At 37.5% G+C, this 17457-nt stretch overlaps 2 protein-coding genes across 3 annotated transcripts; both read left to right on the top strand.

Moving 5' to 3' along the window:
* The first annotated feature begins 520 nt into the window (after positions 1–520).
* Positions 521–7150, top strand: LOC131931792 (uncharacterized). Of its 2 annotated transcripts, none has more exons than XM_059288646.1 (2): positions 521–1258; positions 6287–7150. In XM_059288646.1, the coding sequence occupies exons 1-2, from the start codon at positions 632–634 to the stop codon at positions 7124–7126; spliced, it is 1467 nt and encodes a 488-aa protein (XP_059144629.1). In that variant the 5' UTR covers positions 521–631; the 3' UTR covers positions 7127–7150. The 2 variants fall into 2 exon arrangements, with proteins under 2 accessions (XP_059144629.1, XP_059144628.1); XM_059288645.1 differs by lacking the exon at positions 521–1258 and adding an exon at positions 2550–4591.
* A 3810-nt stretch (positions 7151–10960) lies between these two features.
* On the top strand, positions 10961–17020 carry LOC131931793 (uncharacterized). The gene is made up of 3 exons (XM_059288647.1): positions 10961–10975; positions 11585–12997; positions 16181–17020. Exons 1-3 carry the CDS (start codon positions 10961–10963, stop codon positions 17018–17020), a joined length of 2268 nt encoding a protein of 755 aa, XP_059144630.1.
* Positions 17021–17457: the final 437 nt, after the last annotated feature.

The following is a 17457-nucleotide window of genomic DNA, read 5'->3' as shown; positions in this document are numbered from 1 at the left end:
TACACAAGCTGACCGCCGATCAGCTGACCACAGGGACCACATTCAACTGGTCTATGAGAGCACGAAGAATGGACCCAACAACCAGCGATACCAATACGACGATGTCCGGCTAACTCACGAACAGCAAGTCTTTGTGTCAGAGGAAGTAATACACAACCATCATGACCCAAGTCATAATTATCAGAGTAATGACAACAATATTAACGTGCATGAGAACAATTTAATCCAGGATAATATGTTCCAGAACAATGAGTACCAGAATGATAAGTACCAGAATAATATGTTGCAGAACAATATTATCCAGGACACTAAGTACCAGACTTGCATAATGCCAACTTTGGAGGTCAACGACCCTGCAATGACCCAGTTTTATAAATTAAAACGTAAAGTCAGGTGCTATTCCACGCCTGATTGGGCATATGTAGACAACGGAACGGTACGATTCTCATTAACTGCTAAACAATTTTACGGTAATTTAACCTGTGATTACTATCCAATTATGCGTGGGCCAGGCGATGACGTCATCACATACGGGACCCCAGTATATGGAATTCCAGACGGATTTCCGTTAGTTTCAGATTTCTTTAAAATTTTCTGTCAGTCACGTGAGCAGAGGTGGACTCACGAAGCGATGCATGCCGGGGTGTCTGTGAACCAGACGATCAAAGACAGGCTCAAGCTGACCAAACCTCCAGCCAACGGTCTGGGACTGTCTGTGGCGCTACTAGGGTTTGATTCCATGTCCAGAATGTCCTGGCTGAGACGGATGCCAAAGACCAGAGAGTATCTGGTCAACACGCTAAAGGCGATAGAGCTGGAAGGTTACAACATCTTGGGGGACGGGACGCCGGCGGCGTTGTTGCCGATCCTGACAGGCAAGCACGAGCATGAGCTACCGGAAGCCAGGAGGGGGAAATTTAACGCTCAGCCTGTTGACGTTTTCCCTTGGCTGTGGAACGACTTTAGAGGTCAAGGTTACGTCACTTCCTGGGCTGATGCTGATGTTGATATCGCCCCTTTCAACTACCGAATGTTGGGATTCAAACACCAACCCACTGACTACTTTATGAGACCTTTCTACCTGGCCACCAAGCGACTATACAGTACATTCGATAAGTTCTGTCATGGATCCGTTCCCAAGCACATGGTCTGGCTCAACTGGATTCGTGACATTTTCTACATGTACAAAGACGACCCGAAGTTTATGGTCCACTTCTACACACCACTGAGCCACGACGACAACAACATGATTACCATAGTAAGTTTTTTTTAAAAATCTTATCCCCTTAGTCCACTATATAATTTCATTTTATGTGGGATTAGTTTCTTTTGTCGCCCCTCCTGGGACATAATCCACTGACAAAAGCTTTCCAGGCATCTCTGTCTTGCGCTTATCTCTCCAACTGTCTTCTGGTATGTGCAATTTTCTTGGTGCATTCCTCTAAATCACGCCTCCAGATTCTCCTTCTGCTGTAGTGACTTACAAAAAGAAATGTGGATATGATATGATTTATGAAAATACGCAGGAAACACAAAGATAAAACAAAACTAATTCTTGAAGATAAATGTATTCAGCTTCTCGGTGTTTGACGTGAGTAGGGAGAGTGGTGGTGAGCGAAAGTGTGTTTTGTACTCTTACAGTTTATTGAAAATAGGGAAAATGTACTGAGGTCGTTTGTCATCGGGGATTGTCCTTTTTCCATAAGCCGATTGGGGAATAATGCTGTTAAAGACTGAAAAATAAATAGCAGACTAGGTCCTTGACATTGCAGTATTTTTTCAGACTAACATAGTCGGGCTAGGTTCGCGAGACAAAAGACTTGCAACAGAAAGAGAATGGGACATCGTAGCCTGTGCTGCTGGCCACAGAAAAGACACACACACACACACACACACACACACACACACACACACACATATATATATATATATATATATATATATATATATATATATATATATATATATATATATATATATATACAATAATATATATAAAACTTCAAGAATTTATTTAAGAATATGAACTTGTGGAATGTTTTTGCGAAAACAAAATATTTGGAAGGGCGGCGCACCGGCAGAATGCGCTTTCCTTGTAGTGATCGTGAGAGCACCGGGTTATACACTAAGTATACAGCGGCTACAATAATAATAATATATACATGGGCTGTCATGGAGTTATATTCTACCTGACTTTTGCTGAAAGTGATTAAATTACACTTAAGGCGATGTTACCCTAAGGTTTAATCACAACGTTGCAAATCATACGAATACTTTGCTGTGTTTGAAACATACATAGCAGTAAATGTTTTTGAATCAGTTGGGTAGATTCGCAGCTTACCTCATACACACAGTGTAATCTTAAGGGCCATTCAATTCTTTATCTTGAATAAGGTCATATTTTGTTTAGCACAACGGCGTGTTGTCGTTAGATATCGCTGGCACGTTACAGCAGTGTGTGTGTGTGTGGGGGGGGGGGGGGTTGGTGGGGAAGGACGTGGTGCAAGTCCTTTGCTTGCAGTCATTAAACAACTTTATCAGTGATAACACACACACCTGCCGGACGGTTATATTTGTCAGCTAAAGTTATAGTTAGCCCTATACTTCTGCAAGGATATCTTGTACCTGACGTCCTTAGACAACCAGGGTCGTGCAAGGCTTGATGAGACAAGGTTTTGATAAGAACGACCTAGATGAAGGACGAAAGCTATTCAAGCGTGCAGTCACTCCAAGCCAAGCTGTCGTGTTTCGATGTGCCAGAAACGTGTTGCGATATTCTCGACCTTTAGGCTAAGGATGGAATATTTAGTCAGCTACGGTTGTGTTGGCTCCTGTGTAATTAGTGATTTATTAATGAATGTGCTCAGTGTGGATTTCTGGATAATTGGGACTGTTTCGTATTTTACACGCTGAAATGTTTGCATTATAGCATCGTTGACATTGTGTGGGTGTTGTTAACTAGCTATCTTTAATGATGAAGTTCAATTGACTAAAGTGATTTCTTTACGTGGTGTTTGAGAAGGTCAATGAATTGTCCACATTTTGAATTGAGCAGTATATTTTTGAAACGAATCTTGATATTTCTAGTACAGTGCTGACATCAACATGCCTATATTTACTGAGGTCAAGAAACATACGAATGCTATTTCGTCCGTCCAATGGTTTGCTAGTTGGAAGGAAAAACTTTACTATGATACTGTTAGGAAACATCATCTTTCAGCAATGATTTCAAGCCTATAACTAAACCGTCAACGTTTTACCTGTAGATTACCAGCTAGCTGAAACGACATATTCATAAACATCCATCTGAGACCTACAAGAGGTCACATATTTCTGGTATTTCTCCACCCTTATGTTTATCAACAATCAATCTCTGACCATGATCCTACGCTCCTTCAGATACAAATGCTACAAGAAAGAAATCATAGCAGAGTTCGTGTCTCTCTTCATGATCATCACCGTCCTCTACGTCATTATAACCAGCACGGTCCCAGATACTAAACCCAGTGAAACTCGTATGGAGTTTGTTCCATACCAGACATTCCTTAAAGGCCGCCATCAAAACCCTAATCTAAAACGTCGGTTGAAGCAACACGTGACGGTGATTCATCAAAGAGCTAATCCACCGGATCAAGTGGATACATCACAAGCTTGTATCCAGCCTACTATGGATGTGAAGGATCCTGTCATGATGAGATATGTCAAGAGACAGGGACGGGCGTCTTGTTACGGCATGCAACAGAACTGGGTGTTTGTAGACAATCGCACTGTCAGATTTGACATGTCCATCATTAATCAATACGGTTTGTTTTCCTGTAATTATTATCCTATAGTCCGTGAACTTGGAGATAATAATATTACCTACGGTAAACCAATTCGGTTGGCGAGGAGCGGAGTTTCCATGACGTCGAATTTCTTTAAACTCAAATGTCATTCCAAATCTCAGATGGCGAGGTACGAGAACATCCACGCTGGAGTTTTCTACAACGAAACAATCCGAGAGAGATTGAGGACTACAAAACCTCCAGCTAATGGTCTTGGGATGTCTGTAGCTGTGATGGTGTTTGATTCCATGTCGAGAATGTCTTGGCTGCGACGTATGCCAAAAACCAGAGACTACATGGTTAAAAGACTTGGTGCTATAGAACTCAAGGGATACAATATTGTAGGGGACGCAACTACTGCTGCTATGATTCCTATACTGACAGGCAAGCATGAAATAGAACTCCCAGAAGCCAGAAAACATAAGGCTGGATCCAAGCCTGTTGACAACTTTCCCTGGATTTGGAAAAGTTTTCAGAAAAATGGTTACGTCACTTCTTGGGCCGATGCTGACATAGACATAGGGCCGTTTAATTTACGCCTACAGGGATTCGAACATCAGCCGACTGACTACTACATGCGACCATTCTATCTGGCCGCCTCACCAACGTATCGAAACTACTACCGTTTCTGCCACGGCTCAGAGCTGCAACACATGGTCTGGTTCAACTGGTTACGTGATATTTTCTACATGTACAAACACGAGCCCAAATTTCTCGTCCATTTCTACTCACCTCTCAGTCATGACGACAACAATCTCATTACTATGGTAAAAAAATTCTCATGGTAGACAATTACAACACCACTAGGCTTTGAATTTGTATGCAAATTTCATCAACTTTTCCCGTTTGTGCCTAGATACCTATGGGGCAGATGAAGTAGAGTTCATCTGCTTCAGAGACCTCGGCATATGAAGGGGTAGCGTGGTCAAATCTATGCCTTTGTTTCCCTAACGTGTGTTAGGTACCCATCAGAGCGGGGTGGACTCAGGGACATTCCACTGATTTGAACCCGGATTCGAACTAATGCACATTTATTATCTCTTTTTTTTTAAATATCATTATTATGTACGTTTGATGTACTGTGAGTTTCATTCCTTTACAACAATTTCTAAAATTGTCTTTTCAACTTTTACAGTAAAAATTTTCTTTTTTTACGACTGTCTGTGAACTCAAAATATGTTTTTTGAAATGTGATTTATAAAGTTTGAAGCACTTCAAAAGCACATTTCTCATTTCCGCAAAATTTAGTATTGTTTTATTTAATGAAACTAGTTATACATCTGCTAACAGTTATTCGCTTCCAAATAGTAAACAACGGCTTTAAAAGTTTTTCTCGATTTGACGAGCACAACAAAATTTCATGAAAAATGAAAAAGAATGTCGGCCCCCTCCTCCGCCTCTATGCAACAAAGCCAGAAGTAGGTCACGCTGTACTTTAACGGTGGTTGGGTCAATATCTGTAACAACCAGCTCAGGCTGAGCCTTCTGTCACCACAGGTTTACACGCCCTAATCACGTGAGGGATCGATCCGCTGAGGCAGTTAAACATTTGACGTAGTTAAACTCTTGGGATTAACAGAAAAATAAAACGGGCTAAAACAAATTTAAACATGTTTAAAAACAATAACAAAAAAACCAGAACGAAGGCATAACAAAGCAAACGTTTCGCTTGACTGAACAGCAAGTAGTCTGGGGACTGGAGGCCGTTCAACTCGCGTGGCACTGACCTAATTCGTTTTCTCATAGAATTGAATGCATGGCGGCGTGGAAGGAAATTAAGATGGATCTGTTAGGTTAGGGGAAGTGTTTAAAAAATCCCAGTTGTGGGCGGGTGGGGGGGGAGGGGGTTGGAGCTTATATCTCTAGGGAGAAGGTGACTAAGATAGGAAAGTATTGACGAAAAAGTTCAAAGCGTGTACTTTTACGTAAATGATGTGGAAAAAATTACGTTAGTCTAAATTCATTTACTTTGGGGAAATAAAATATTTAACATTAAATAGTGAATATTAAGTATTAAACATGACACATTCAAGATTAAATATTTTTAATTTTGGCTAATGTTTTAATAAAATTTGTAACTGTTGAAACTCGCGTAAAAATATTTTTAAAAAATAACATCTACCAAACAAGAATGTAAACAAAAATTTCAAAAAAAAAAAACCAACAAAAAGTGTGCAACATTGTGTAAAAGATAACATATAAACTCTGTGTTGCTATAGTCACATAATCAATATTTATCCGCTAACCATTATTTATGTTTGCAGTTAGCCTACGTCCAAACATATTAGTTCTACGGTTCTGTGAATGTCATGTTAAATGTAGCTCTAGTGATTGCTGTTTGTTTGATTTGCCACATAAAGCCACTTGCATAACGGTGCTGTTGCTTAAAAAATATGGTTATTTAGTGACAGTTTGAAATCCAAAGTTTTTATTCAATGCTCATAATTAATTTTTTTTCATAGGCCGATGACGATCTGAAGAACTTTCTGGAGAACCTGGAGACCGGAGGCTACCTGAACAACACACTTCTGCTTGTGATGTCAGACCATGGCTCCAGATTTGCTGACGTCAGGAGGACACTATCAGGCAAGTTGGAGGAACGTCTGCCTTACGTCAGTCTGAGGTTTCCGCCTTGGTTTAAAAAGAAATATCCGAGTCTGGTCAAAAACGTGAAGACAAACGTCAACAGACTGACCACGCCTTTTGACTTGCATGAAACTTTCAAAGACATTCTCAGGTTTGACGGTGCTGGTTTGGGGGACGTTATGAATAGAGGCATCAGTTTATTTAAGGAAATTCCAAAGTCAAGGACTTGTCATCATGCAGACGTCGCGCCTCATTGGTGCGCATGTCTGGCTTGGAAGGAAGTGAATCACGATGACCCAGATGCAAAGCGCGCCCTAGCGGCGGCTGTAGACGCCATCAACAATTTCACTGAGCCCTACAGATCTGACTGTGCCAAGCTAAGTGTTGGTGACGTCACGACGGTCACCAAACTGCTGGTCAGCGATGACGTCCTCCGCTTTAACCAGACGACAGGAGACCGCGGGCTGGAACCCATCATGTCCGACAACTCTGTCAAGAACGAGCGGGCCATCTACCAGCTGACGTTTTTCACAGAGCCCGGCCACGGGGAATTCGAACTGACACTGGAGCATCTGCTCCACATGGACACCATGTCTGTTAATCCTAAGGCGATTAGTAGGATTAACAAGTACGGGAACGATCCGGCTTGTATACTTGACAAAAACAGAGACATTAGACAATTTTGTTATTGCAACAGTAACTTGTCGCAACTCTAAATTAAAAAGATATACACAATCCATAAGAGAAAATTGAAAACATTCCTTTACTGACGGATTCTATTTGAATTCATAAGTATATATTATATATATATATATATATATATATATATATATATATATATATATATATATATATATATATATATATATTGATTAAGCGTTCCACAGGGATGAAAGCGAGGTTGCGAGAGATTGAGAGATAAAGCAATAGATAGACAGAAAGTACAGTTCACTTACTTTTGTGATGACAACTAATTATCAAATATCTGCACTACCTTGATATTTTAATGAACACCAATTTAAGTTTATAGCTATCTCTGCAAAATGCAGGCAATGCTCGTCGATGTATTAGTCTTTAAAATTACGTTATTTGTTAATTTTGAGCTAATATGTTTTCACCTCCGAAAAGCTCTCTATGAATTATTTACCTTTAATGTTAGCCAATAGGCATTTATCAACACTACAAAAGTAGTGGTGTGACTTAAATCTATGTGCTAACGTGGTCTTGTTGCCTTGCTTTTACTAATGGCTTTTCTTTTATCTTACGACGAAGTCTTTATGTCGAAATTTAATATGTCGTGTATTTTTCTTTGAGCTTTAATAATTTATTCATGTTTTTCCTGCTAAAATTTAATAAAATACCTGTGTAATAGTAACGGTATATGGATACTAAAGGTACCCTGAAGGAACGATGTATTACAGTTGAGCTACACAAACATTTACATTAACAAGGTACCACTAAAGCAAGCACTGTTATCATTTTGTTTCTTTCATCCCAGCCTGTACTAGGTGACTTCCCATCTTAAGAATAAAGTACAAGATGGCTGACTCCTTGAATGTACACTTTTCTAGTAGTTGACCTTTTATTTGACCAAAATCATCCATGCGATACGACCAAATGTTTAGTGTTAACCCAAGCGTGACCTGTAGTGTCCAAACCTCACGTTACGTTTAGTTATGGACGTCACGAATGAAAAAAATTTCTTTCAGTTGTTCCGCAGAAACCAAGATAGACACAGAATACATTTAATAATTATTTAGCTATCACATGCAACTTATGTAAATGATATCAACATGGAATTGTTACTTTTAGTTTACACGTGTCTACTGTTTCTATGAAAAAGCGCGTATATACAAATAACTAACTAGACTTAAATTAGATTTAAAACATTTATATTAATGCTTTTGTGTATATTGAAGTAAATGGCAAAGTAATATTGATAATGATTTAATCAACATTTCAATATATTTAAAAAAGATTAAGTTCTAGTCGTTTTTTTTTTTTTGCATTTCTAAATAATGCATTTGTTATTCGTTATACTCATAATGTAAAACGTATGTATGGTAATTGATGTTTACGAAATAATCAATTTTCCGTAATTAAAGTCACGCTGTTTAAAAAATATTATGCCACCCCTGCCCCCCCCCCCCCCCCACCCCACACCACCACCCCTGTAATTCATCACATCCAGACTTGTGTAATTCAAACCTCTTTCTTAAAGCAGGCGCTATTCTATCAACATTGACGTTGATTTGTTACTATTTTTCTAACAATAGAGACCTGATCACTTTCCAACGTCCTACAGCGGGACTCCGTGTATCTATGACGTCTCTTATTTAACTGTCAGTTTTTTGTTCGTTGTATGTCTAATGTTGTATGAATTAATTTAATATGAAATGTATACACTGATTTCAATAAAGTATGACATTTATTTTCTAAGAATGCTATCATTTTAACATATTAAAGTTTTGAATAAAATGATCACAATAAATATTGTGTTGTATTAAAAGTGCTGGAGATATTGGTAAACATACATGAAATTAGAATTTGTTTAATACTGACCAAATTTAGCTCGCGTGTACTTATAACTTTTGTAAATATAGGTTGCATGTACCTAAGTCGGGTAAATTTTGGTCGCATATTTATACGTATAACGGGTACATTTATATCGCATGCACCCATAACTTGTTTAAATTTAGGTCTCATGTACTTGCAGCTGGGATGAAAAAGACTAAACGATTCACCAATCCTTATAACATTGTTTTTTGTAGAGAAAAGAATAAACACTGAAAAATCTTAAACATCTGGCGTAGAGAAATAAAAAAAAAAACATAATCTATTGGAATGGTTCAGAAGGAGATGTAAAAAAAAAACTAGATGCAGAATAACAATACAAGAATGATGTAGATGGTTTAAGTTCCTATGGGAACTGCAAGTGGAGAAGAAGAAGAATATAAATGTACCCAATTATTTTTACATAGATATCAGACTGATAAAATTAATAATTTGCTGTATGAAATAAGTTTTGCACAAAAAAAAGACAAATAGAAAGGTTTCAGAGTTGAAAATTTACGAAGTCGAAAATATCGTACAAGCTTTAAAAAATTTCAAAAGGGGCACAACTCCACATTCTCCTTTTTGATAGGCTTTAAAGTTTTATTTAGTTGACTATGTGTTTGTTAGTTGTTTTTTGTGGAATGTGGAAAAATTCGTAACTTATTTTGTCCCAATTCTTTAGCGCGATTTCGTTCAAACTTTCCAGATACTTTGTCTCCAATGATCATAAAAGAATATATTTTATAATAATCGAATTAGACTTTAGGGTAGTCATAAACGTTCAATTTAAAAAAAGGTTAAACGGGAGAAAAGATCAAATCATGCAGCGATTTCGCCCAGATCTTGATTAATTCGTATCTGAAGACAATACTATTCTATTATTTTTTATCTAACAATATATTATTTTAACCATTAAAATCAAATTTTAAAATATTCCTATTCCATAATAAAAGGGGAGATAACATTCATCTAACGTAGAAGTGCGCAATCAGGGTTGGTTGATTTCCTTCCTGGGAGTTGACAATGGACTACAGAGAAGCAGAATATTCTTTTTTCAGAGTGCTGCCGATTGCGTTAATTCGCAAACATTTTTAGTCAACAAAGCAAGATTGTTTTATTTTATTTTCAATGAATTTAAAAGCTTATAATTTAAAATTATTTTATATTAGTTTTGATTTAATCTTATTGATAGTTTAGTCATTTATGATTGAGTAGGTGGTAGGTAGACAGAGACCTTGACCCCCCCCCCCCCGGTTTGTCTAACTTTCTTTAGCAACAAATATTTATATTTCATCGTGTCAAGCTTGGCTACTGTATTTCAACAATAAATATCTGCACCTTTTATCTGTAGCCTACAATTTATTTAGTTAAGCTTAATAACTGTCCTTCAGCAAGAATTATGTATATATTTATCTAAAGGGTGAGTATTATATCTGCTGTTGTCAGCCATGTGGGGGTGACCATCCTCTCATAACCTGGGTCAATGACCTGCTGTCAATAGCAAACTAGCTACGGCCGGTTGCTAACTGTGGACTAACCTTGACATTGGTGTTGGTTAAAGTGTAACAAAGATGGCGCTGGTTGCCAGATAAAGTAGCCAGCTGCGGCGTAAAATGACACGCTAACTATAAACAGCAACTCAAGCGTGACGGAATCGTGACCGGGGTAATGAATTTTTTCGCATTCGCTACTGCACTGAAACATGCACTGTTAATTATTCAAAATGGCTGCAAATGCGTCTTTTTTATATATTTGCCTATGTAAACATAGGACTTTTCGATATATTTAATCAAAACTGTTATACTCTTTTAAGAGCAGTTAAGCTACGGTCGTGTTCATCCAAAATAACACAAAGTGTGCATTTATGATTAGTTTTTTTAAATCAATTAATCGAGTAACCACGTACATTAAAGTCTATACCGAAACTCTGGGTAAACTAAAAAAAAACTGAAAATAAATCAGGATTGCTTGTTTCTTTCACTACATTTATAACCATGATACAAGAAGATGTAATTTGCATTTGAAAAGAAACGAAACATGTATTTGTAAGTGAGGGGCGGGGGTATGAGGGGTAGTGTGGGGTAGTGTGGGGTGCCAATAGGTAGCAGACGATCTCTCAATCTAAGATACCCAGGTGTAGTGATATTTCCCAGCACTTTAACCCGGTGTTCTATACTTCATGAGCTTTCGAGTCACGAGTCGTGATTTATTAAGGAAGGCCTATTTAAAGGACAAACGCCACTCAGTTGTGAAGTCCGCCCCAAGTCAGTTTACAGCTGACTTGTGTTCCTGCGCGGAACTATTTGATGAGTGTGCAATAGCAACAATAACAGTGTTAGCCCTATCTATCGACGTTATTTTATATCATTGTGTTCTATTATAGGCAGAGGCAGTTGATTGGTTTTCTAAAGGAAGAATCATACATTGTTTGTGGTGGCGGCATATTAGTTGGTAATCAGTTTAATTACATTAATAATTCTTCACGTTTATTAATAATGACTGTTGCGTATTTTCTGAACTGGAAGTATGTTTTATAATTAATATCAATGTTATTAACATTCAAGGTAACAGGAACTAAGATAGCATCTGTTCCTGAGTGTTAGTACAAACTTCTTAAGAAATCGAGAGCATTATACAGCTTCACTTGTGATAAAGATCGCCTGCATTATTCAAACTGGGATTCAGCTGAGAACACGATTGCCGGGAAATTAAATGTTATAGCTTCACTAGTGATAAAAACTGCTTACATTATTGTCACAGTTAAACAGTTAAACTTTAGCCCGACCAGAGAATATTACAGGTTCACTACGTCCTTCACACAGTCCTCCAGCTCAGCTAGTGCCATGTTCCAACGATCCTGCAGATGTAGATGTTACCGAAAGGAAAACATCGTCACTTTCTTGACCCTTGTCGTGATAGTTGGTGCCTGCTACGTCATCGTAACCTCAAGAATTCCAGATGGTCAGATTAAAGATTATCTGTCCATGCCGCTCCCAGCGTATCGGCATTCGCACAAACTTCTTGCTAACCCACAAGATGACACTAGAAATGAAAGAGAGAATGCTCCCCATTTACTGGACAGTGCCCAGGCCTGTATCCACCCTCGACTGGAGTTGTCTGACCCAGTGATGATGAGACTGGTCTGGAGGCAGGGGCGGCCATCTTGTAATGGCATGCAGCCGGACTGGGTGATCGTAGACAATGGAACCCTAAAATTCGACACGTCAGTCACACGGAACTATGACGTATTCAACTGTGAGTACTACCCTTTGATCCGAGAACCCGGTGACAATTTTATAACCTTCGGAGATCCTGTTAGAATAGAGTATAGCGGAATTCCGATGACTTCCAATTTCTTCAAAGTCAAATGTTTTTCAAACACTCGCGTGGCTAGATATGAAAATATCCAAGCTGGCATTTTTAACAACGAGACTCTTCGAGAACGGCTAAAGACTGCAAAACCTCCAGCTAATGGTCTCGGGATGTCTGTAGCTATGTTGGTGTTTGATTCCATGTCTAGAATGTCTTGGCTGCGACGTATGCCAAAAACCAGAGACTACATGGTTAAAAGACTTGGTGCTATAGAACTCAAGGGATACAATATTGTAGGGGACGCAACTACTGCTGCCATGTTTCCTATTCTGACAGGCAAGCATGAAGTAGAACTCCCAGAAGCCAGAAAACACTTTTCAGGTTCTAAACATCTTGACGATTTTCCCTGGATTTGGAAACAGTTCCAGAAAAATGGTTACATCACATCATGGGCTGATGCCAATATAGACATTGGTCCATTCAACTTGCGCCTACAGGGTTTCAAACACCAGCCCACTGACTTCTACATGAGACCATTCTATCTGGCCGCCGTGCCGACGTACAGGAGGTTCCTGACTTTCTGCCACGGCTCAGAGCTGCAACACATGGTCTGGTTCAACTGGTTACGTGATATTTTCTACATGTACAAACACGAGCCCAAATTTCTCGTCCATTTCTACTCACCTCTCAGTCATGAAGGAAATAATTATATTACCATGGTAAGTTCATTGAAAACTAAGATACACTATATTTTCTATCTCAGATGCATTGACTATTTTATTTTATCATAAAACTCATTATTTTCAAACTAGGTTTAATCAGTATTTGACTAAATAAGGTGGATATATTAACATGTGATTATTCCAAGCAATTTTCTATATTATATAGACTATTATATTGACTATACCACTAAATCTATAAGATCTTATTAGATTTAAAATATAAGAGGTTAGAGCAATTTAAATAATTTTATCAATGAACGTAATGCAGTATTATTCAATAAGTAGTTAATTATTTTAAATGAAAAGTGTTACATACAATATGATATACTAGTTGTCCCGGCCAGGCCATGCTCTGGCTTCTATGAAAAACCTTTCTGTTAAAGACCATTACCTGTATGTTTAGTAATCATCATGAACCCGGCATTGCCCACCCAAACCACAACCAACCAAAACAACAAAACGCAAACATAACGCTAACACAATTACAAATACAAACGAAAACAAAAACCTAACAACAAACCCAACCACAATCACAAACACCAATACAAACACAAAGAAAAAACAAACAAAAAAGCAAAAGAAAACAAAAACCTAACAACAAACCCAACCATAACCACAAACACCAATACGAACACAAAGAAAAAAACAAACGAAAAAGCAAACGAAAACAAACCAAATCCAAACGCAAAACCAACCACAAACACAAACTCAAAGAAAAAAACACAAACGAAAAAGCAAACGAAAACAAACCAAATACAAACGCAAAACCAACCACAAACACAAATACAAACACAAACCCAAAGAAAAAACACAAACGAAAACGAAAAAAGAAAGAACAAAAACGAACCAAATCAAAACGCAACCACTAACACAAACCCAACCTGAACACAAAGAAAACACTAACGCGAACATAAACGCAAAGTGCTCACAGTCTAGCCCGGGCCAGAATCGCCTGTTTCAGCTAAATAACCGACTATAGTACCCCAACTTATTCATAGTCTTTTGCACTCACTTAAACGAACGTAGGTGCCAAACCAAACCAAGTGAACAATTATAATACTCCAAGCTTATTCGTAAAATACCTACAACATTTGCACTTGATCAATCCCCGCTAATTATGTAATTATTTTTTTCCCAACACCAAAACAAAGTAATAAAAAGTAAATTCTTTTCCACTAATGCAATGTTTTATAAAGGGAAGTAATTGTGTTTTCCTAATTTATCAAAGGAAAGTAAGTGCTAAAGGACTAAATATAAATAATTTTCAGACATAATTAGAAATTTTGTTATTTTTAAAAAATTGTGTTTAATGAACATGCCGACAATTATTATTATCAGTTTGAAAAATGAAAATTATTTCCCATCACTTTCAATAGTAATTTTTTAACTCATAGATTTAGACTATGAGAACGATAATATTCTAACACTTAAATCCATAGAAGTATGTCAACGACAAACAAACAAACTTATTTTTACATACAGAATTGAGCTTTATATTATAATATAAAGTTATAACTAATCGAAATTTTGTTTATTCAAACTCGATCATTTTCGGAAAGAGTTTTCCTTCTTCATTATATTCAATTTCATTTGTATTTTAAAGCCTACCTAAATGACTATACATTACGGTCAGTTTCTTTTGTTGGTTCCTATAGTCATAGCCATTGAATTTTATTTGTAAATTCTTCTGAACTTTCCATTTTTTTTTTTCATGTTGCCTATATGCAAAACATGGTGAAATGCGGATTTGTATGTTGACATAAGTGCACAATTACTATTTGGTAGGGGTTTAAACAAATACATACATGAAATTTTGAAATGCATTTCATAATACTGTATTTGTTTTGAAAATAAATGTAAGGTTAGATCTTATTGTGTTAAAACTAACCAGATGATACGGGTTTCTGTGTTCATGTTTGTAAAGTTGTTGGCCTCTGAACCGGTAAGTCCCGAGTTCGAACTCCGGACGGAACTAGAAAAAAGGCTGGCTGAAATCGGAGTCAACGACCATTATGATGTTGCCACGCTCGTATTTGCGGAAATCCTATCGATTAAAATAGTTAAATTCAAAGAGGAAGAAAGATAAGATGTGTTACATTCACTAATTATAATTATATAAAAGTATAAACAAAATTTGTTAACAATTTTTTCCCTTAGTTTCTGGATATTAAACTAAATAAACCTCTTCTAAACGGTTTCTAAAAATATTTAAAAAGAAATGTTAATTTTACATGAGTTAATAAATTTGATAATGGGTCAGCTAATCTATTGAAAACTTTAATTTAAAAAATAAATAACATCTTCACTGTATAATGCTTTTTTTTGTTTCTACCAGAAACGTCTACACCTTGAGTTACTATTGTTATTTTAAACATTAAAAACAAAAAGAAAACGCATTTTTGTTTGTGATTTAAGAAATGCCAATGAGACTTATTAATATTGTTTTAGCAAACCAATTAGCTAATTTCATTTTTCTTCGTTTCTCTGGAAACGATTAAATTCGAAAAAAGTTTGACATATTTTAACGACATTTGACAGTTGCCATCCCCCGTAGTGTTATATAAGAATATTCGAGAAAGTTTAGGGGAGATCACTCCCCGATTATTTAAAGAACTATTTCATATTCCTATAGAAATAAACAACACTTCTCGTAATATTGTTGGAATTAGTTAGAGACGTAAAATGTGTTTCAGTTCATGTCCAATTTCTTCATAAATAGAATACCATGTACTTTAAAAGTAAATTGTTGTCTCGGTTAAGCTATGTAGCGAACAGTCTAAACTTAGATTGCTGTAAGCACCAGATTGGTACACAAACATATCGATTCATCGATCTTTTGACTAAATGGAAGTTAAATGAAGAGCATAAATACCAAACGTATTTTCTATTCTTGATTGTTTATCGTACAAGCTTGAAATTCAAAAGCTCTTGAATTCAACCTGATTAAAGTAAAAAAGCGATATAAATACATTGGAAAATATAATTCAATAAGAATGACTGAAATGATAGTCATGCCTTAAGATCGATCATCTCTGACCTAAATAACCTAAGCAGTTATTTAAACGTAGTCATTCATTTGTCACAGGAAATCATTTAGGAATATGCGACATTTATTTTATTTGTTATGTTTATCTTATATTCAGTGACTCACGTGATGTTTCATGTATTATATGTCCCCAGGCCGATGAAGATCTCAAGAATTTTCTGGAGAATTTGGAGAACGGGGGATACCTAAACAACACACTTCTGTTGGTGATGGGTGACCACGGTTCTAGATTCGATGACGTCAGGAGGACGCTCTCAGGGAAGTTGGAGGAACGTCTGCCTTACGTCAGTCTGAGGTTTCCGCCTTGGTTTGAAAAGAAATATCCAAGTCTGGTCAAAAACGTGAAGACAAACGTCAACAGACTGACCACGCCTTTTGACTTGCATGAAACTTTCAAAGACATTCTCAGATTTGACGGCGCTGGTTTGGGGGACGTTATGAATAGAGGTATCAGTTTATTTAAAGAAATTCCAAAGTCAAGGACTTGCCATCATGCAGACGTCGCGCCTCATTGGTGCGCATGTCTGGCTTGGAAGGAAGTGAATCACGATGACCCAGATGCAAAGCGCGCCCTAGCGGCGGCTGTAGACGCCATCAACAATTTCACTGAGCCCTACAGATCTGACTGTGCCAAGCTAAGTGTTGGTGACGTCACGACGGTCACCAAACTGCTGGTCAGCGATGACGTCCTCCGCTTTAACCAGACGACAGGAGACCGCGGGCTGGAACCCATCATGTCCGACAACTCTGTCAAGAACGAGCGGGCCATCTACCAGCTGACGTTTTTCACAGAGCCCGGCCACGGGGAATTCGAACTGACACTGGAGCATCTGCTATACATGGACACCATGTCTGTTAATCCTAAGGCGATTAGCCGGATTAACAAGTATGGGAAAAACCCAGCTTGTATACTGGACAAAAATAGAGAACTTAGGCAATACTGTTATTGCAATAGTAATTTATCTGGAAAGTAGCAAAACAGTAGCGTACGCAGGGGGGGAGCAGGGGGAGCGGCCGCTCCCCCTCTGGCCATTTTCAGCAAAGTGGCGCCTTTTTGGAAATTTCTTAAACTCAAAGTTTTAAAAAATGATATTTGTAAAAAAAAATGTTTTTGGTCGGCACATCTATGTAAATCACAAGATTTCTTTTCATGCAGCAATTAAGCATTATTGTACTAGTCTAGTTGTGTCTACGTTTACAACACATATTAACAGCTGCATCAGTTTGCCATTCTAAAAATAACCATTACGATGCATTGCAATGTTTAAAAAACCTCGACGGTAGTACCACTTGGCAAGAGGGGTGTTAAGTTTAAGGCAACTGTATAATGTATTTGCTTACGAATAATTGAATTAGAAAATGTTATACATAAAACTTCACACATAATTACTCTATATATACAGTTTGAATA

This window comes from Physella acuta, unplaced genomic scaffold (genome assembly GCF_028476545.2).
Source record: "Physella acuta isolate Inbredline_101_S28 unplaced genomic scaffold, ASM2847654v3 ptg002033l, whole genome shotgun sequence".
Taxonomy (NCBI): Eukaryota; Metazoa; Mollusca; class Gastropoda; family Physidae; genus Physella; species Physella acuta.
This window is presented reverse-complemented; position numbering and strand designations above follow the sequence as displayed.